The 23,493-nt window shown below is 29.9% G+C and overlaps 1 protein-coding gene across 1 annotated transcript in view; it reads left to right on the top strand.

Annotated features, from left to right (window-relative positions):
* The window catches only part of LOC117182039 (zinc finger protein 423 homolog), a 41,234-nt gene that overhangs the window by 6,526 nt on the left and 11,215 nt on the right, over positions 1-23,493 (top strand). Inside the window, exons 2-3 of the mRNA XM_033375058.1 lie at positions 8,859-9,097; positions 20,768-20,910. Of these exons, the coding sequence (XP_033230949.1) occupies positions 8,859-9,097; positions 20,768-20,910 (382 nt within the window). The remainder of the gene's footprint in view (positions 1-8,858; positions 9,098-20,767; positions 20,911-23,493) is intronic.

The raw sequence follows: 23,493 nt of genomic DNA, 5'->3' as shown, positions 1-23,493 counted from the left end.
CCCCCCCCCCCCCCTCATTGTATGACTGCCAAAGTCTAAATTTAAAAAAATCATCTTTACATAATTAATGGACATTCTCTTATCTCATTCTTTCTGTTTCTTATAATTTTTTTATCTTTTTTTCGACCTCCTTGCAGGAGAGACTCTTCACCGCGTGGTATAAACAAATCACCCCTGGGTGTCACCGAAGCGGTCGCCCAGCTGCATTTATATTTATTGTGGATCGAAGTCTCCCTGCATCGAATTTAGCGCACTGATTCACCCTGGCATTCGCCAACGACGCTCGAATTTCTGATTGAGTACTTACTTCCTTGCCAAAGATCTTTTTTTTTATATGAAACACTTTTGTTTGTTGTTTGTGTATTGTATAATATTGTCATAGCTTTTTCTTTGAATGTTATGATTTCATCAGTTTTAAATTATAAAATTCTCCAACACCGTATCTTGGTATGTTTACTTCCTGATATAACGATTCAAGATGATACGACTACCTACTGGATAATATGAATAATTTCAAACAATAGTTTAATAACCAAAAATGTAATAGTAAAATTTTAATTTAAAAATTAATTTTTAACCAAAAATAAACGAATTGAAACAATTTTGAACCAAAGAGATAAATTTTCAGTTGAAATCATGTATTTTCAACAACAAAAAATGCATTTTTAACACAGGACTGCAAATTTTAACTTAGTACTTTGAATTTTTAACAAAAAAATATGAATTCTCGAAAAAATGTAATATTTGATTATTCCACAAAAAGATTTTAATTTTAAATAAAAAGGTTGTTCAGTCCTGAACAATACTTATATTTCTAAAAATGTAATACGAACGGGAAAACTTTTACTCTTTATATTATATTTCAAAGAAGGACGTTCCCATAAGGCGTTTATTGCCAATAAGTCTATTGTCTAAGGTCTAGGGATATGACAAAAAAGCTATTTAAAAAATAAATATTAATTGATTGCGAGTACTTTGAATTTAGATGGAATACATATATCACATTTTGAACATTATATTACAAATAAAACTTCTAACGCTACGGGGTATCGAACCTACATCTATATACCTAAATCTATCGCCTAGCAGTCGGGAGTCTAACCACTGCACTAAACCGACAAGTTGAAACTCTGTGAAAAAGCCATCCTCATAAACTGCAGTTCAGAAAAGTTAAAAAATGAAATTTTATGCTCTCTTTTTCTAATTATTTATTATTATGCGACGTTATGTAAATGTAAAATACACGAAATGTTAACAGGAATATCAATACAATAATTTTTAATAACTAATTTAAACCGATTATAATTTTTCTTCGCGTAATATTTCGTTTTTTTTTCGTTGTAGATTAGTAAACAACTTTTTGCAATGACAAAAATTTTAATTTTTCATAAACATTAAAAAATTTTAATGACAGAACTTAGAACTTTCATCGTAAACTTTAACAATTTTTCAATAAGAAATTTTTTTCATCTTTCGTGTAAGATTTGCTTTTTTTGGGTGCTAAAAGTGAGACTTGGAGAAATAAAGGGCCGATTCTGTGTCAAGCATCGGTGGAGGATTGGCAAATATAATTAGCTAATATACGCTGCTAGCACTGGCTCAACATTGGGCCGATTTAAATAAAACCTGATTCGCCGTGGTAAAAGTGACACTTGGCCCAGTAATGTGCCGTCACTGAGCCAGACTTTGGCTGATCCTCGTGAAACGTGGTTCCCCGTACTAAAAATGAAACTTTGGCGCAATAAAGTTCCGATACGGGTCCAAGCATCGGTGGAGGATTGGCAAATATAAATAGCCAATATAGGCTGCCAGCACTGGCTCAACACTGGGCCTATTAAAATGCCGACATTAGCCCAATAACTTTAGCCGACCTTTGGCTGCCAAAATTGGACCAACACTGGGCCGTATATTCAGCTCCGGCAATTCGCACTTGGGATACAACTTCCTTATTTACACTTGTTTACGACAAGACCGGCTTAGACTTAAGATGATTTTAGAAACTTTTACCGCTTTAATTCTCATAGCTGACAGATGCAGCTTGTTGCATCGAGTAGCACAACCGCATAAAATGTAAACTCTTAGTGTAAATAGTCCTCTATTCCAAGTAATATAAATACAGTCTACTCGTCAAATAAACTTTTTATGTTTTTCATTTTAAATTTGTGCCGATTCTTTTATTAATTCCAAAATTTAGAATTGAAACCCAACAAAGGTAATTCAATTTAACAAAAAAATTCCTGAATGACAAAAATGAACTTTTGATTAAAGACATAAATTACCGACTAAAGTGAACAATTTTCAACTTGAATAATTCAAACTTCAGTAAAAGAAATTATTTTTCAACAAATAAAAAGCGAATTTTTAACAAAATATTTAAATTTTAAATCAAAGAGATGACTTTTCCATTAGAATTATGAATCTTCAACTAGAATATTTAAATTTTCAGTGAAAATTTTTTTTTTTTCAACTAAACGAAAACAGAATTTTTAACAAAATAGTTTAATATTCAACCAAACAGAATAATTGCCAAATCAAATGATAAATCATCAACCAAAAATAAATACATTTTTAACAATGATTCCCACTTTAAAACAAATATTTTAAGTTTCAACCAAAAAGATTAATTTTCAACCAAGAAGATTAACTTTTTACCAAAAAAGACAAATTTGCATCAACAGATATAAATTTTTGACCATATAAATTATTTTTCAAGAAAATAGATATATATTAAACCAAAACAATTGAATTTTTAACAAAGGAGCTCAAATTTCAAACAAAAAAGAAGAAATTTCTTCCAAAGAGGATGAATTTTGAACAAAGCTTTTAAATTTTTAATCTTTTTAATCTTTTTCAACAAAATACTGAATTTTTAAACCAAAAATGTGAATTTTCGACTCATAAATTAATATATATGTTTCTATAGTTTTAACTATATGCGATTCCCACTTCGGGAAGATTGATAATTTTCTAGGACCAACATGGAATGTTTTAGAAAATTTGAAATTTCAGGTTTGAGAACAATTTTATTTTTCTTATCGGGATAACGTATATTTGTATCACCATTGAGGATTTTTTTGAAAACTATTTGTAATTTTTAGAAACCAGTTCTGAATCTTAATAAAAATGTAGTAAATTTACTACAGCAGTTACTGAATTTATTTTTCAGCCACCTAATTTCGTAAATTTCAGTTATCTTGGTATCATAAATGTGTTAGAATTTTCCAAACATTTCTTATGGTAATTTTAGAATCTTAAATCATTCTAATGTGCATTTTGTTAATCAAACAAAAAGTCAAAAATCCGTAAAGAAGCGTTGCATATCATTTTGATCAAATTTCGATATCAAAATGATAAACTGGCATTCACTGTGAAAAAATAACCAGGAATCATAAGATTTTGAAGATTGGTTCATTGTAATTCTTAACGATGCACTATTAAATTAAATTAAAAATTAAGATTAAGATGTTAGGTGTCGAATGTCGTGCGAGTGTGAAGAATTTAAAAAGAAGTTCTCCCATTCAGGGGATTGTCACCTCCTGGAAATTCCTCGGTTTAATGGTACGAGTTTCACCATGCACTCGTTACAAGAACAATAAAGACGAGGTAGACAAATGACTGTACTTTTCGAGTTCGTAAGGTCACAAAAGATAGAAACTGGTCTTCCTTGCGTCAGTGGTAAACTTGTTCCAAAACCTATTCGACAATTTGACTTTGACTTATTCACACTCAGAAAAACAATTTCTTGAACCAAAATAGCTGTTTTCTAGAATAAAAATACAAATTTTGTTAATCAAATAAATTTTAGTTAATTTAACAAAATATTTGATTAAACAAATCAAATGTTTTAGTTCAATTAGCCAATTACGTTCGTCAGACGATTTGTTTAAGACAAACACAACATTTTGTTCGACCAACCAAATATTTTGTTTTCCGTATAATAACCATATTCTATGGTTGAACCAACCAATATTTTCCTGATTCAACCATATGGTTTCTTAACTTCACATCATTTTTATTTTATGATTTTCATTGAGATCTTCTACAACATTCAAATTGATCTCAACTTTTAAAAATTATGTCCAATATATTCTATTCCACAACTTTTGTTTTTCTCCTTTGTAGAATTTTCAGAAGTAGAGAAACCAATTTTGCATTTGCTATTCACATTGGTGAATAGGGAACTTTTTTTTAATTTTATACTCAATATTTCAAGGTATTTCAAAATATTTTCAGCGATTTGAAATTATTTAAACAGATTTTTAAATATTTCAAAGAATCAAAACATTTCGACGGAATTTAACGAGATTTTGAAGATTTCAAAAAGATTTCAAGGTTTCAATTTTGTAATATAATAATTGCTAGAAATGATGTTAATTTTCAAAAGAAAACAAAGGGATTTCTTATTTTTAAACACTGTCATCCATCCAGAAAAAATCTTACCTTCTCACTATTGTCTCCATTCGGTAATAAAGAAAAATCTTTCCGAGCATTCGGATCATTTATCATCATTATTTTGTAATTTTGTATCATTCTATAACCCTAAGTACATATATATTTCCATTTCAGCCAAAAATGCTACAACATTTCCTCATTTTTTGGCTTTCTTTTTAACAAAATTCCTAGTTTGATCTGATTGAATTTGTCATAAGGCTTGAAAACAAATTTAGAATCAAAGACTGTTTGTGAAAAATTATGTATTCTGTTCAAAATTCAACTTTGTCTTAACAATTTTATGTTGGTCCTAGAAAGTTGGAAATCTTTTAGAAGATTTATAGTTCGATATATTAAAATTATAATTTTTCTCCCATTCTGAAATTTTAAATTTTCTTAAACATTTTTTGTCTTAGAAATATAATTTCGATTATGACTAACTATGCGATTTTCAATAAAAAGCATAGCAACTACTACTTCACAGATAAACTAAAAAAATTAATTTTGGAACTGAAAAGTGGATCATTTTGATCTGATGTTTATAATGAGAATGATGTTCAACATTTTGATATACCGGAGATTACTGTGTTAAGAGTTTACTGTTTATTTTTTAGGCCGAACAAAGCCATCCTCTTTGCGCCATTTCTTAATTTTTATTACAATTTTTTTTCGATTGCATTTCTTACAAGCAAATGAAATATGTAATACAAGTGAAAGCTTTTCTGTAATAAAAAGAAAAATGCTAAGGGACCATACTTAAATTAAGTAACAACTCAATGGGGGGGGGGGGTCGAGACACTTTGTTTCTGCTGGAGATTATCTTCTTAGTTATAAATTTTAACAATTGGTTGAAATTTTTAAATATTTCTTAAAAAGACAACCTTTTTGGTTGCCAATTCAAGTGTTTTGTTAATATTGGTCCTTTTGGTTTAAAAATTCAACTCTTCTCGTAGAACATTAACCTTTTGTTTAAAATTCATATTTTCTTGCTGAAATCTTTTTTGGATGAAAGCACTTTTTTTTTTAAATTTGTCTCTTTGATTTAAAAATTCACCTGCTTTAGTAGAAATTGTATTTTTCTTTGACAAAAATGCAACCGTTTGGTTGAAAATTTAACAATCTTGTTAAAATGTCATGGTATTTGGTTAAAAATTCGATTATTCATGAGAGAATTTACTCATTGTTTAGAATTCTTATTTTTATGTTGGAAAGTGAATTGGAATCTTCTTTGATTAAAAATGTAACTATTTTTTTCAATTAATCTGTTTTAGAAGAAATTTAATTTTCTTTAATAAAAATGAAACTATTTGGTAGAGAATCCAACAATTTTGTTAAAAAGTCACCCTTTTAGGTAAAAAATTTGTATTTTTGGATTGAAAATTCAATTTCGTTTGTATAAATTTATTTTTTGTGAAACAATTTATATTTTGAGTTTGCAAAATCCACTGAAATCCTTTTTAACTGAAAATTCAAGTGTTTTTTTTTAATTCATCTTTTTGATTTAAAAATTTATTTCTTTTAGTAGAAATTCAATTATTTTCTTATTAAAAATGCAACTTTTTCGGTAAAAATTCTTCTTCTTTACTTGAGTATTCAACTATTTCGTTTCGTGGAAAATGATTTTTATACTGAAAAATCATATTGAAGGTTCAACAATTTAGATAAACTTTTATTTCTCTTTTAAGGCTTAAGCGAAAAACCTTTACTTTTTAAAATTCTTTATTTTTCGTTTTAAAATTCTTTTTTTTTCAATTTCATCTTTTTTTATTAAAATATAAATATAAACGTCTGATCTCCATATGCATATCCTTTTTTACGAACTCAATAAAAATTTATTATTATTTTTATGATAAAAATATAATTATTTTGTTGAAAATTCAAGCATATTGTTAAAAAACCATCCTTTATAGTAGAAAAGAAATTGTTTTGTTTAAAATAAATTAATCAATTTAAATTTTGTATCTGAACTACTCTTTTATTCCGGTTATAAAATATTCTATGTTAAAAGTATTACAAGATTAAAATGCCGATATTTGAATATTCATCTTCATTGAACATTAATATTCAAGGATGATGAAAATGAAGTTATCGGATACCCTGTCTATTTTTACTAAAAATAACTAGCAAAAAAATTCTGGAAACTAAAAATTACGTTCAGTAATATGGGGGCGGGGGTAGAAATATTTTGTTACTGTTTGTTATGATTTAAGTACGGCCCTTCATTCGCCGTACTGTCCCTAAGCTACCTTGGCCTTTTTGGCCTCTGTCATGGGGACAGTACTCAGGAATGGGAATTTTGATAAGGTTATAATGAATTAATCAAGACAGGAAGATCTTGTTAGGAGCGACTGTTTCTTTAGCAAGGAATTTTTAAATCTAATGATCTCGAGTGCAGTGAAGTTGCGTTCTGGGAAATACCGGATGTGAGAAACACGTGGACGAGGGCGAATGAAATAGACTAGTCACGTCGTGCGGTGGAAATGACTCTGCTAGTTGGCTGTTTCCTCATTTGTTAAGAGCGGTAAGACACCCACGAGTCAATTTAAGAGATTTTGCGGAATCTTGTCCGCAAAGCCCATTCACGTCCACACGCCACCCAAGCCCAACGTGTCTTTACTTGCATACTTACAGCGAGATCCTAAATGGCTCGCATCCTCCACCCACAACCTCTTCACTGTCTGTCCAAAGTTAATTTTCATCATATTCTAACGTCCTGCGAATTGTTAGATAGGCGCCACTGATCACTCTGCCTCTTTACTCCAATTGTTGGAAATATTTTTTCAAGCAGGAAGTGAGATAAATGAGGAGGTTTGAGAATTATTCTTAACCTGGTCTCATTTTACTTCCTCATAGAGGGAAGTTTGTAATGACCTACATTTTCAAATTTACTTTTTTAGCATATTTCTATATAATTTCAGCCCAGGAACTCGAAAATTCAATTTTAAAAGGATGTCCGTGTGAGTCCATAACTTTTTTGCTGTTGACCATACATCGAAAAGTAAAAGAGCAATGGTCAAGAAATCAAGACTTATTAGAGCCTCAATTGATTTTCAGGTCTGATTGGATTTTGAGCTAGATTGGACAATTAGAAATGATTTTTTTTTTGTCTACAAATTTGACCATTTTTATGTCAGAAAAACTTTTTTTATATTTAAAGCAGCGATACTATATTTAATTTATTTGTTCGCGTTTTCAAGACGAGACGACCTTTGGAAATACTACACATATCCTCTTATGATCTGATTTAAATATATTGTTTGTCAAGAAAAACTTTTTTAATGTTGGGAATACAAAAGGATTGTATATGTTTTATTTTTTCGCATTTTCGAGTCCCATCGATTAACCTACTGAACAGTCTTACATGACCTTCATGACCTACGAATACCATTTTTTATTTTTTTTTTTAAATTATATTTAGTTTTAAAAAATCAGTTTAACCATGCAAGGAACGAACTTTCAACAAAATAGTTTAATCTTTAACGAAAAAATCAATTTAAAAAAATAGAATAATTACAAAGGATACATTTTCAACTAAAATGACGAATATTTAACAACATTGAAATGAATTTGTAAGAAAAGAGTTTAACTTTCAGCCAAGTTGTTGAATTTTCAACCAAAAATAATGAATTCTCAGCTAAAAATGTAACAGTTAATATTTCAACAAAAAAAAATATTTTAATTTGAAATTAAAATTAGTTGAATTTAATCAATAAAAGACGAATTTTCAACAGCAAAAAAATAAATTTTCAAGAAAATAGTTACATTTTTAACCTTTGAGATGAATTGTCAACTAAAATAAAATTTTTAACCATGAAATATGGATTCTTAACGAAAAATGTAATCGTCGATATTGCATTAAAGAAATTTTTTTGTTTTAAATAAAAAAAAAGTTGAATTTCACGAAAAATACTACTTTTCAACAAAATAGTGCATGTTCAACCAGTTAATTAAATTTTCAACTGAAAAAAAATTCTCAAACAAAACTGTAATAAAAAACTTTTTAATGATAAATAAATAACTTTCAACCAAAAATAATTGGATTTTCAACCAAAGAGACGAATTTGCAACTAAAAATATGAATCTTTAATGGAAGATACAAATTTTCAGTTAAAAAATTATTTTTATTGTTTTTGAAAATTTTTAACTTAATGTCGGGAAAAAAAATCAAATTTTCCTATATTAGTCTATAAATCTCTATGGCTTTGTAATTTTTTTACTTCCTTCAAAAAGTGTTTCTTTAGTTTTACGTACTTCAAGTATTCGTCGAAACTTAAGTTTATCGATAATAAAATTGTAGGACATTTATTCTAAAGCTTTGTTATAAAATTTCTATAAATATATATAAATTAAAAATCTATTCACTATCTGCCATATTGACAATACATGAGAATACATTTCAGTAAAATGTGATTTTTTTTAAATTTCAGAGGCACTGGGAACCGGAAGTTCGTCCTGGCACAGCGAAGACGGAAGACCGACTTCCCGAAAAGGGGAAGAAACGCCATCTTCTTGCGCAACTCCTACCTCCGCCAGTTTTCCCTCGGAACCGGAAGTGGAAACTGATATTGGTCTCACAGCCGATGGAAGTAATCCTGCCACTCCATATCCTTGCCAATTTTGTGACCGAATGTTCCCCAGGTTAAGCTACCTCAAAAAGCATGAACAGGTAGGTCTTTTTATAAAAAAATCACAAGAATCCAGATAGAAACATTCTATTTAAACTCCCGAGATAGAACCTTGTTATTTGGACGCGTCGAGATCTGGCATATTTGTTATAAAAATGTATTCCAATGTTTGAAAAAAATTAATTTGTATAAGAAGTTTTCAAATTGAAAAAGAATAATATTCAGACATATTCTGAAAGTTTTGTGAAATTTCTTCAGCATTCTGGAATTTGCTGAAATTATGTCTAATATCCAGAAATTTTCATCTGAATCTAAAATTCTCTGAAATTTGAACAATGTTCTATGTTCTAAAATGTTCTGTACTTTTAAAGAATATTTCGGGTTATTTTTTAAATGTTCTGCAATGTTCTTAAAATGTCTAAAATAGAATATTCTTCAATTTTGTTGATGAATCAGGCATCTTGTGAAATGCAATGGAGTATTTTGAATTTTTCTTTCAGAATTTAGAATTTTTTGAAAAATTATTTAGTTAGAAATTTTTTTGAAAATTCTATAAGGGTTTGGTTTTTTTCTTCAAAATATTGCGGAATATTCTGGAAAGTTTTAAAATGGGTTGGAATAGGATTTTCTTGAATTTTCTACAGTAATTTAGAATTTCTGTGAACATTCCAAGAATATCTGTAATATGACACATGGGGCAATGTGGTACATGGGATAATATGGCACATAAGGCAGTATGACTCAAAGCCTTGTATTTTCTTGAAATGACTTTGTTAATAATAATTTTAAAGTGAAATTCCTCATGCCTCATTATGACGACCACATGCATAATTCCTCGCTCCTCGAGGGAATCGCATTTCGAAAACTTGAATTTCTTGATGGTCGAGGCCTCGTTAGAGTAGCACTAGCGCGTGGCCCCGGCTGATTTTTTTTCTGTTTTGCATGACGAAAACATTAGCTGCGCTTCCGTGTCCTGTTGGGTCATCATTGGGTCAAAATCTGTAGCGTCCTAGCCTCCCATAACAGGTTGTCGCGACTTGGCAACCTGTCCGGTTTGCCAGGTGCTCTTTCCTTGCCTTGGCGTAAGTCTAGCCTCGAAAAAGACTACCTTCATGCGCGAGCTGAATATTTAGTGGGTCGCGTGAAAATCAACATTAAAACAAAATAATTCCACTTAATTTGAGGTTCTGATTTCCCACAATGTGTCCTGTCCCTACATGCTAATTCAGCTTAAAAGATCTGGGAAAAAATGGGAACCAAGGCAACATTCACATACCGAAAACGAAAGTTGCTTAATTTCCATTTGAGATCGTGAATGTTACGTAACACTTTTTTAGGCGATTTTTTTACCCTCCCTTCCTTTGTAACGCTACCGTTAATATTATTACGCAAATTTTGAAATTTTTTGAAATTAACTTTTGCTTCCGTTAGGTCCAAATTTATTTCCGATTCTTTATGAGTACTGTTTTTTATGCAAAATTATAATGTATAATCATATTTTATAAAATATCATTTTTATCAAGTTAGAATTTTTTGTTACTAATAAAAATATATCTTTTTTTATTTGGTTAATAAAACAGTTATTTCAAATTTAAAAAAAAATCTTGCACATACCTTTCCCCTTTTCGCTTACAGATACTTATCTTTACTTTTTTAATTAAAAGAAAATTACAACTTTGAATTATGCTAAATTTGCATTTTTTGACTATTTTGAAGTGGCCTGAGTTCTGAGTTGAAAAATTTCTTCACGTTTAAAAATATAGTGGCGTGTTGCTTCTCTTCGAATGAAAATAATTCAATGGAAAATATTCTGCATTAATTCTAATAAGTATATCATTAATTAAATACAAGAAAAACGTTGTTTCTTTAGTACATATTTCAAAAAACGATCAAAAATAATTTTTTTTCTAAATTATGATTTTATACTATTATTTGTTATCGAAAAACCTTCTGTGGCGACCAAAATGATCTCTAATTTTTGTTCAAATCGCGGGTTATAAACCTGATTGCATACTCTGATTGGATACTGATTGGACCTGATTGGATATCGAACTCTCTCCCCTCCCTCATCGTAATAGGACTATAAAATAATTAATTTCAAACTAATTCGAAGGTATGAATACAAAATTAAAACGCATTTGAAAAAATGATAAACAGTATTATAATATGACCATATTATCCAAATTTCGCTCTCCCTCATAGGTATATTAATGATCATACATTTTTCATCGGCTGCGAATACAAATATATAACAATAATTCCAACTGTTCAAGAAATAAAAATATTTTTGTTTGAAAGGGGGATCCCCTGATGTACAGTTTATTATTTTGCATTTTTTATCATCTCTTTTATTATACATGTTCATATTTTCTTCAACTTCTTCTCATACATTCTCGTCATGGATTACTGTTTTAATATATTGAAAAGAAATAATTTTAATTAATTTTTTAAACAAAAACCTACTAAAAATTACGAGCTGTAGGAAGGTTGGAATGAATTAAGCGGCAAGGAGCGTTTCAGGAGTTAGGGGCAGGGAATGTAAGGAGGGTTGCAAGGGTTAAGGTTCCAGCGGTGTAAGGAGGGTTTCAAGCGTTAATTAATTGTTATCAATACATATCGGATAAAACATAAGTGATAGGTCAAAATTGATGTCAATTTATTATATGGATATCATATTAGAACGTAGTATACGCGGTACTCAAAACTCAAAAATTACATCTAATTCTACTTATCTCTTACGGCCTACGAGATAATTGTTGTTAAAAATAACAATAATGGAAGGTTTCTGTCAGGTCCCAGTGGAATATTCCGGCCTAGCGTCGGATATTTTACACGCTCAGGGAAACAGGAGAACAGGGTTAGATGAGGTGCTAGATTGATTTACAATGAAATACGTCTTTATTTTTAGGGTATTAGGTCTGTTTAAAAAGACGTGATTAATGAAAGCGTAAAAAGGCATGGCCTAAATAAGACATGATCAAACAATTTAACATTTTCAATAAATTAACATGAGCTGTAAGAAGAATTGCAGGAGTGAAGAACTAAGTATTTCAAGGAGGGTGCACGGAGTTAAGGGGCAAGGAATGTAAGAAAGGTTGCATGGGGTTAAGGAGAAACTTTTGTAAGGAGGGTCGCAGGGTGTGAGGGGAAGAAGCATATGTAGGGTGGTTGTAAGTAAGGTTACATGGAAAGCGGATGCAAGAAGCGTTGCCTCGATTAACGGCAAGTGATATAAGGAGGGTGCAGGGGCTGAGAGGCTAGGGTTATTACATGGATTAAGGTGCAAGGGTTCTAAGGAGAGTTGCAGAGTTTAAGGGCCAGGCGATGTAAGGTGGGCTACAAGCTTTAGGGGGGGGGGGATAAAGGTTTCAAAGTAAAAAAAACACTCTTTTGAAAATTTTTTGAAGAGTATGGATTGAGCAAATGTAATTTATACTTTTTGTACATTATTACGTATACTTTTGGAAATATTCTGTAATTTTTTCATTTGTAAATATTTAAAAACAAGCCGGTGACAGAGATTGCCCGAGACTCTCTGATTATGTTTATTTGCATTTAAAAATTTTTGGTGGTCATCTAAAGTGTAATCTGCTATTTTCCACGAAAAATTCCACCATTTTGGGGTGAGAACACCCTAAATGTAAAAAAGATGTTTATCTAAACGTTGGGGGGAGGTATTTTATATGTAGGAAATGTGTTCCAAGTTTGAATTGAATCGGTAAAGTAGTTTTGAAATGGCAGTGAACACGGACTTTGAAAAAGTAGTTTTGTGAAAAACGCGTTTAAAGTTTTAGAAGCCCGCAGCTGTCAGTGCTGTAGTGCTAAAGGATAGGAGACTGACTAGACTTCTGCAGGGTTAAATAATAAAGTGTGGCCTAAATATATATGATCAGGGTAAAAGCAGCGCCGGATTTACCAAGGGTAACGGTGGGGCTAATGGCCCAGGGGCCGAGGGGCCCCTGACCCCAGAAAATTAATAAAGTTTACAGCAAAATTTGGATTTTCTCTGCCCTTAAGAGGGCCCCTTCGTGGCTTAGCCCCAGGCCCCGAAAAATGTTAATTCGGAGCTGAGCAAAAGGCAATACTTTACATTCAATATTTAAAGAAATATATGAGCTGTAAGGAGAGTTGCAGGAGTTAGAGACAATGGGTATAAGGAGTTTTGCATGGTTTAAGGGGAAAGGGTTGTTATAAAAGAATTGAAGGGATTAAGGGGAGAGTGGTGTGAAGAAAGTTGCTGGAATTAAGAGGCAAGGGTAAATTCTTGAAACAGCAGCGGCGTCGAGAGCTTTTAAAATATAGTGTGATAAGATTGAAGACTAGATGAAATTGCCAATGTTAGTACAATCACTTTAAATCTGAAAAAAATGTTCTTTTAGAAAAAAAAAACAATTTTTTAAAATTATATTATTTAGAAAGTCTTTAAAATCTTTTAAAATCGTTTATATAATTTGTTGCTATCCTCTTAATACCGGATAGACCTGGCCAACCTATTTTCCTTGTTTTTCAAAAGACAAAAGGTAATTCTGAAAGCCAAAGTGCATTTATGATTGTCTCAAATTACAGCTTCGCATGATTTTCCTTTTTGAGCTTCTCATATTTATTGCAGGTGATTTTTTGCACTTAGTTTGGCGGTGAATTGTCTAAATAAGTACATCTGGAGTACTGCCTGGTCTATATAATCTCCACTCAGTGCAAAAATTTCCTTGACTGGCTCCCATCAAAGAAGCCGCTGGTGAAGTCACTCCTACCTTTTCTACCTTTCATACCGATCTACGTGCTTCGGTGTAACTTTGTCCTCTTGACTTTAAACTCCACTTCTGTTTTACGTCCACCCGGTCGTCGGCAACAAAGGCTCCGACCATATGGGCACATATCATATCAGCAACTGTAATCTGGATGGGTGACAGTGGAAAGCGACACGTACATCTTTAAAAGTTACAAGCTTCAGACCTCCAGTGGTTTCACATTTTACATTTACATTACCAAACATGGTACCGATTCCTCAAATTGAACCACTTTTATTATATTAGTAGCAGCGATTCAACCGGAATTCTCCAAAGAAGGCTCAAACTATTAAGATAATGAAGATATCGCCATTCAGTAAAAAAAAACGCATATATATTTTCTCGTAAGAACGCTGGTTATTGTACATGTGTTGGGGATCTTATTCCAATTCTTTGCCAATTTTCTTCAAACCTTTTGGAATCAGTGAAAATTCGAGAAAAATGACTTCTACGCATACACTTTGTCAATTTTGTTACAAACTGGTCCCAGCAGATTCAAAAAACTCTATAATTTTTAGAAGTTCAGTCGACATGTAGTCTAAAATGTTCAACTGATTCGTCTAAAAATTTCAGGATAAATTGATAGATGAAGCTGCACTGCCATTTATCAGGAATTTTTGATTTCATAATAATTGAAGCCGTTTCATGTGCAGAAATTCCATTATGGATCTGAACGGGAACAGATCCTGCAGAATTTGGCGCAAATCGGGCTATCTAGATGGGGCCAGACTCGAAATGAAATGCGATCCCCGATCGGGGCCCAAGCGCTGCGCCCAGAGATGACCCGGCCTGGCACCGATCGGGCCCATATTAATTTATTTTTATTATTCTTAATTAAAAGGGATTCTTAAATAAAATATTATTAAAATCGTATATATCACCTCCTTAACTGAAATTTGAGAACATAAATATCAAATTATCAAACAGATCACGATATGAAAACATTGGAGTATGTAAAACAGTTTTTTTCGAGTAAACGGAAGAAGTCAAATGACGCAACATAACAGCCAGCACTTGTGTAAGATAAACTATTTAAGTGTTTTGCAATACATTTTTGGTTTTAATTTATAAATTGGATTTGCTTTCAATTTCTATATTGAACTTAAATGTAGAAAGTTATTTTGAAATCAGTGGATTACAATATTGCACTGGCTCTTCAAGTTATTTTTATAAAAGCGACTATAAATAAAAAGGTTGTATTCACATTCCGATTATATCAAATCACCTGAAAATACGCGAAAATAAATATTTTGATGACGTCATTGTTGATCTAATTCGTTTTCACATACAACACAAGAAATATAACTTCTACTTCTTTTCATATAAATAAATAACCTCATTTTGAAGTATACGATACTTACGTACTCGTCTTGCGCTCGTTTTTGGTATTTTTTCTACTTATTTTGTCACTTTTTCAATTATTAATTGAAATATTTTTGACATTTGAAACTTTACAATGAAACTTGGGCGATTTGGAATCATCCCACTTTAGTCCCCGAAATTAATGGGGCGCCATCTATTGTCAAGCTTGGCTATTAAGCCGGGGTTTAGAAGGGGCCAAATTTAACAACCACAAAATTGTGTGCCCGATCTGGCCCAAATCGAAATTAAGGCAAACATTTGGCAATTTCTGCACGGGTTGTCAAAATATTTGTTGATCGAAATAGTACTGAAAACGCAAAAAAATCCAAATACGTGTCAGCTACTGAATTCTGTAATAAAAAATATATTAATAATCTATAAATAATCCCTAAATTCATCATGTAGTATGATCATTATCGAATAGGGGTCTAACTAATTTTTAAATCTCCACTTACATCAGGAGAGGTTACAATCTAAAATACAATAATAAAACAAGTCAAAGTAAAAAAATGATAATAATTTCATCCACCTGAAAAGACGATAATTTAATAAAATAAAAATTAAGTCCCGTGTAGAAATTATGCCCGGGTTCGGGCCGGATTTCGGCAGGGTTTCCCTGCTTGTATCCGGAATCTGGTCAGGCTGCCCGTTCGGATTCTGGTTGGTTTCGTCACGCTGCGCTGGTTGGATCCGCGCCGGGTGTAACAAGTCGGATCCCGGCCGGGTTACCCGATCAGATCCCGGATACAAATAGGGTAACCCGGTCGGAATCTGATCGGTTTTTGACTGGAGTCCTCAATCACATATTACTGGAGCCCTTTTACCACAGCGAACATATTCTACCAACTGGCAGAGATAAGAATCTTTGTCAGCAAGTTAAATTGCATAGCAAATTTACCTTAAGCGTAATTTAGTTTGCATACGTTTTTATACAAGAGATAAAATAAATTTCAGGGGTTTCACGTGATATCCTAACCTATGAAACCGGTTTAGAAAATTGATTTAACATTAACGTTGAAGAATATTAATAATGCTTACTTATTAAAAAAATATTTCACTCACCTTTATAAATAATCCGCTTGCTCCAGAAAGTTGGATACAATTTTGTGAAATTTAACAAATTTCTTAACGGATAATCTGGCGTCAACTGACGTTTTACTGCGTTTTTAGCATTAAAGACTCCGGAAATCGCCGAATCGTTATTACGTGCAAGCATGATAACGTAATTCAAAACCTCGTTCGGAAAAAGTTATTTCTCTTCTTCTTACGTTTTTGGTTATTCAAGATAATACATAGATACATTAAAAATAAGCAAAAATCGTATCACAACAAAAAAATAAGCATAATTTCACTAGGAAACTATATGTTTGAAAATAAAAAAGAAGTTGGTCAACGATTTTGCAGTCACGGCAAGTCTGGGAACCGCAGAACCAAAAGTGGGAAACCATACAATTAAAATTAGTTTAATTTTTCTTTCATAATTGATAAAAGAACAACTAAAGCACAGAAAATTGGTCTTTTACCTGTCAGATATTCACAAACAACCCTCTTACGGCAGTCGTTTATGGGTATTTCTTTAGATGTTTTTAAGGTTATGATACTTCTATTATGCAGCATTTTTGGCCCGACTGGGTCCCGGTTTGACCCGGTCAGATTCTGGCCAGAAACCTTCTTCTTGTCGGGTCAAACCGGGCTATTTCTACACGGGGTAAAGCAGAAAACCCTTCAGGAAACAAAAATACAAGCTGAATCATATGAACTGTTATCTCATTGTCAATAACCAGTCTAAGTATCATAAAGAAGTAATAAATGTCAATAATAAAAAAGGGTAAACCAGCATGAAATTTGTATCTATTATTAAAATTTTCGTAAACAGTTCTAAAATAAAAATGTTGAAGACAACAAAGGAAAAAGTAGTCAGATCCCTCTCTGTAAGTAATGCTTTCGTTCATTTTGATCGAAATACAATTTTTAAAGTCACTGGAAACGATATAAAACAGTTTATTAGCTGGATTTTAAGGCATCCATATAATTATTAATTCTCATGTATGTTTACACTCTTTTTTTATTTTTCTCGAAATTGATCTTTTAGTGATTAGGTCTTTTTTTGAGAAATGACTTCAATTATACAATTCTTCTAGGGCTATGTCTTTCGAAAATTTAATTCATCAATTACGTTTCAGAATTTTTCACTTTCATTTAAAAAAGTTCGATTTTTCAGTAATTCAGACGACGGGAAGCTAACACTAATAAACCGATTTGTACAACATTTTCAACATAACTTCTGTAAATGAATACACAGAACATTTTTTGTTTAAATCAAAAAAAATTCTTTCTTTGATACAGGGTCAAACAAATATTTGATTGAATTACACAAATATTTTTGTGATCAAATAATATTTATTTTACTCAAATACAACATTGTTTAACTCAAGCAAATTTTATTTTAATCAAACAAATTCTTTCTTTGATATAGGTTCACAAAATGTCTGTTTGATTTAAAGAAAAATTTTTCTGAGTGTATTTAAGAAAACTGCGGAAAATAGAAAAACTGTTCACAGTTTTATTTCCATTTATAATGTCAATATCAATACTAATCATACGCATTATATTTGGCTGAATATTAAATATTCGTATCACTTAGAAACGAATATTTTATTAATTCCACATTTTTATTGAAAAACAAGTATACAATCAGCACAGTTTTTGGTTTCAAAATTTTCCGAATAATTCTAAATTCTGTCTAAATTTTATAATTGATTGCAATTTGGGCAGTATAATAAAAGAGAAAAAAATGAAAACATGGAGAGGATTCCTCTTATTTTCTAAATAATGATAATTTCGTGAAGCTTTCATTTCCCCCCCTTAAATTTATCCCCAAATTTTTTTTAATTTGATCAATTTAATACAGTTTAAAATTTAAATATTATTTAGAATTACTTGGAAAATTTTTATTTCACAAACTCTATTGATTCTTGCGATAACTTTTTACTTGGCGGGATTTTTTGCATCGTTGATGTTTTTGGCGAGATTCAACTTTTTTTCTTCATTGTTATGAAAGGTTTCTCAAGTTTTCCAAATCCACAAAGAATTTGGAGGTTTTGGAAAATATTGAAGTTTGTGGGGCATTTCTTGATATTTTGAACCATTTTTTGAATATGTACACAAATTTTAATTTGTTCATAGAATAGTTGTTTTCCTTTTGACTCCTATACGTGTTAGAAATAATTGGATTGGGAATCTCAGGTGGAGAATACATTAGGCAAATTGATTTTTTGTTTGTTTTTTAAATCTTCCTTTTAAATATTCTGTATTAATATTCGAAATTAATGTTTTTAGTTCAACTTAAAGTATGTGTAGGGTCTTCTATCTATTTCGATTTTACCAGATAGGTACTAATGTCAGTGACTTTTTTTAACTCCAGAATTCGGTCCTCAATTTCTAATTAAGAAAAAAGAATTTAAATTGAATATTTTATTTTGGGTCACGAATTAAAATTCCAAGAACTTTCTAAATTTTAAAACTTACCTTAGGAGTCAAAAAGAAAGAAAGCTATTTTACAATAAAAATTACACGTTTGAAAATGTTTCAAAAATGTTTTATAATATTAAAAAATGCCTCAGGGCCTTCTTGTAAAAAGCTTCAAAAACAACTATTCACTAAAATTGTTGTCGTTTCTTACATATTTAGAAAAAAATTAGTTTTAGCAAAACAGTCTCCGTTTTGATCATTTTTAATTTTTCCAATTTTTTTTCTAATTTGTCCGCTTTTTCAATTTTTCGAAATTTTTTCGGGCCAGTTCCTAAATCTGTATTGTTTAGCTGAAATTTTTTTATTTTACTTATCTCTATTTAAAAATCAATTTTTTTTTAAACACTTAAAAAACAGAAAAAAAATCTTTACAGCAACAAAAATTGCACTACATGGGAAATGGTTATAATGTACATTCTATAGAATCTTGTTTTGCTTCGATGTGGAAAAATTCAACTTTATCTACTTGCAAATTACGAACAACAAAAATTCACTTCTGTTTTTCCTGTGGCAAATTTATACCCTTTTCCATAAATGTCAAGTTCACTTTTAATGTATAAGAGACATGAAAAAAACGAAATGCATCATAGAAAACTAGAATGTTTTAAAATGTGTTTCTGTTTATCTATTCATGACGCAAAACGAACACCATTCGACCTTTGTCATTCGCTGTAACCACAAACCTTAGTAAAAGCATTAAAATCCACATAAAAAGTTTTTTTGCTAGCAACTCGACTCAAAGGTTTTTCCAATATTTCATAATTCACAAAAAATACCATTCTGTAGTTAAAAAACTTTTACTGAACTATTGTAAAAAATCCACTTAACAGTAAATGCAAAATACCTTTTTCACATCTAACAGAAAAGAATAATCTGAGCTTTATGGTCAGCTTTTTTATTATTCAGTAAATTCCATTTTACAGTTTCAAATTATTCATAAGTTTTGAATTTTTTCTAATAAAAATACCAATAAATAATTAATTTTATCAATAGAATTCTTTAAGCTTCCGTGAAACTTCATCAAAAAAACTTTACCAAGTAATAGTCTTTTTCTGAATAATTTCTTAAGCTTTTTTGTAAACGTATTTTGACATTTAAAATATTAAGTTTTCATAAAATATTTCTTGGACTTTTATAAAAAGCAACAATTCAGAAACCATCACTAATATCCAGTGGCATCACAACTTTCAAGTCCGTTTCTTTTTGAATAAGATTTATCCACGCTGGTAATCACCTTTGCCATTAAAAATGGCGCAATTCAAGACAACGGAGTGCTCGCAATTTCAAAAATAATTACCGAATCGTTCACATCCGTCGCTCCTTATTTAATGGATCTTAAATTTCGACATGATAAATCTGGGTGAAAAATTGAACTTAAGGTTATATAATAATCCAAGTAATCCATTTTGAATTAAGGCATTTATATATATAAAAATAACGACTAACTTTACTCAAGCATATAGAATATAGGGTTGTCCGAAAAAACCTAAAATGATTATATTCATTAGTTAAAAATTAATTTTACTGAAAATTTTCTTTGTGGCATTATAAACAAATTAAAACAATAATTGCTCACTATTAGCAAAGTCGAGTAAAATTTTTTTTTTAAGTTTCTTTGTATGAGAAAATGTATGGTATTTTCTTTTTTTTTTGTGGTAAAGTTTATGGAAGTATTAGAATATTGAAATAATTTATTTTCACGGAAAAATGTTTTCTTTCTTTTTTTCGCCTAAGGTTATTCGTTTCCATAAACTTTACCAAAACAAAATTAAAACATTTTTATTTTCATGCACAATAATTTAATAAATTTGAAAAGTTTCATATAACCTGCACCAATTGTGAGATTTTTTTTTAATTTGTCCGTATTGCAACAAAGAAACTTGTCAGTGCTATTAACAATAAATAAAATCTTTTTTAGTTTTATTCCGCATAACTTTAGAAATAATACTTAAATATTAATTTAGAGAAAGTTCAATTTTAATTTTTTATTTATAACCAATTTTAATAAGATTGGAAATTTTTATTTTACAGAGCCATGGTGACCAGATGCCATACAGGTGCAGTTGGTGTGCAAGATTATTTAAACATAAAAGAAGCAGAGATCGACACGTGAAATTACACACAGGCGACAGGAGATATCGATGCTCGCATTGCGAGGCTGCGTTCTCGAGAAGGTATTACCTCTATATATACAGATACTATTAATAAATATTTAATTAATTATAAAAATACAATTTCTAAATATTCAAAAATCACTAATTAGTTTGATATTGTATCTGCCTCTTCTTACAAAATTTTGTAGGATATATTTTTTAATTAATTTCATATTTAGACGCTCGACAGTAAATGAAAGCGTTTTATATTTTGTTTGTTTTCAATTTGTTCTTAAATTAAGTCGGTAACTAAATTTAATCACGTAAATAGTCTTTCTAATAGATGTATTTAAAAAAATATTTTTATCATACAAATTTATCAAATTTTAAAATGTAACATTTGTAAAAATTAAGGAAATTTCTAGATTAAAAATAAAAAAATCAAATGAAAAAAAATAATTAACAGAGCACGGTAAAAGAATAAACTCTAATAGCTGACTATGAATAAATTCCTTTTCTTACAATGTTTCTGCACGATCAATTTTCTAAATCAAAATATCCAAATAAGTAATTTTATTTCATGACCAAATTTATTTCTGAACGTTTCTAAACATTATTGATAAAAGAAAACATTTTAATTCTGATTCTGTTAATATTAGGAAACAATACTGTTTTTAAAATGTTACTATCCCACTATAATTTGCATACTTTTTTACAATTTAAACGAGATAAAAAAAATAAAATGATGATACAAATAAACAAAAAATTGTCAGCACACAGGTAACACAAAATTGGCGTTACCGACAAAAAGATTTCTGCGAAATTTTTTTATGATTTAGGGTTTTATTTTAAAAGATTAATTTTAAGTTTAGAAGATTTGAAAATACGCCGAAATAACATATGAAGGATCTTAAAACAATTTTTTTATTTGGCAAGATTTAAAATAAATATATGAAAACTGAATTATTTCAAAAGGTATTTAGAAGTTTTGTAGAGATTCAGAAATATTTTAAATCTTGAGAAGATTTCTAAGTATTTCAAATTATTCCCTAAAATGTTGAAAAGCGATGAAGAAAATTTTAAAGCAAAAATTTTCAATTTTATGAGATTAAAAAATGTTAGAAAAATTTCGAAAAAATTTAAAGGATATTTAGAGGTTTTAAACTGATTTAATGATAATTTTAAACTTTAAAATATTTCAAAAAACCTAAAGCACCATGTAGATTTTTGATGATTTTAAACAACAAATTTAGAAGATTCTTAGTGGTATTGAAATATTTCAAGAGAATAAAAAAATCCATTATTTGTTTGTTTAAAATTGAACTAATTAGTTAAGAGATGAACTGATTTGTTAAAAAATCTTTTTTTTTTGTGAAGATTCATAATTTTAGTCGAAAATTCATCTCTCTGGTAGAAATTTCATTTTCCTATCGTTAAAATTGAAATTGCCTAGTTGAAAATTAATTTTTTTTAAATTGAAATATAAACTAATTATTACATTATTCGTTGAGATTTTATCTTTTTGGGTTAAAAATTCAACTAAACGAATATGTAACTATTTGATTTTTGGTTGAGAATTTATCTTCTTCAGTTGAAAATTCATGTATTTTGATGAAAATTTGTACTTTTTGGTATAAACTTAATCTTTCTGGTAGAAAATTCATGTATTTCGTAAAAAATTATTTTTTTCATTGACAATTCATATTTTTGGGTTAGAAAGTTTAACTTTTTTGTATAAAATTCGTCTTTTGGGTAAAAATGTTATCCTTCTTATTAAAAATGCAACTCGTTGAAAATGCATATTTTTTTGTTGAGAATTCGACTATTTTGTTTAAAATTGGTCTTTTTTATGAATTCAACTGTTTTCGGCTTAAAATGAAAATCTGGTTTATTTGAAATATCAATTATGTATCACATTTTTCGTTGAGAGTTCATCTGTTTGGTTAAAAAATTAACTATTTGGATGAAAATAAACTTTGTGTAAAAATTTTGATCAAAAATTTCTGAAATTTTCGAAAGTCTTTTTAAATTTTCTCAAAACGTTTAGAAAATTATATTTATATAACCTTAAAGACAAATGAAATAAAAAATAGATAGTTATTCGAAATTTCTGGCCTAGATTAAAAATTATTTGTCCTTTTGAATCGAAAAACTAAAGTTGCTCACAGCAGGGCACTTTTTGATATTTTTTTGAACATGAATTTAGACTTTTTCACATTTTAAGCGAAGGAAATTATATATTCTAGTAGTTAATTTTACCCAAATAGTACTTTATCAGTTTTTTTGGAAAATTAACGCATATGAATTTTTGAAAAGTTTTGAGTAAAATGAAATGAGATATTTCTGGTAGTTTTTTTTCCAAGCTTCAGAAAATCTTGTTACTAGAGTCTTGGTTACTCTTCATAACCAGTATTTTATTAGGACTTTGATTCGGATTTTGTTGGGCCCGATTGAAAGTTAAAAAAAAGTTTGCTGCGTCTAAAACATTGCTAGTTAATAAACATATATTTGAACTGAAAAAATATTGTCGATATAAAGGACCTAACTGACCTTAAGAAATACATAAGGAACAGCATGAGAAGCGTTGCGAGGAGCAACAAGACACTTGACTAATGTTCTACCTGTTGTCCCACAACACCTATGTGGCCACCTGTATATCTGGGT

This window comes from Belonocnema kinseyi, chromosome 10 (assembly GCF_010883055.1).
Source record: "Belonocnema kinseyi isolate 2016_QV_RU_SX_M_011 chromosome 10, B_treatae_v1, whole genome shotgun sequence".
In the NCBI taxonomy this organism is placed as follows: Eukaryota; Metazoa; Arthropoda; class Insecta; order Hymenoptera; family Cynipidae; genus Belonocnema; species Belonocnema kinseyi.
This window is presented reverse-complemented; position numbering and strand designations above follow the sequence as displayed.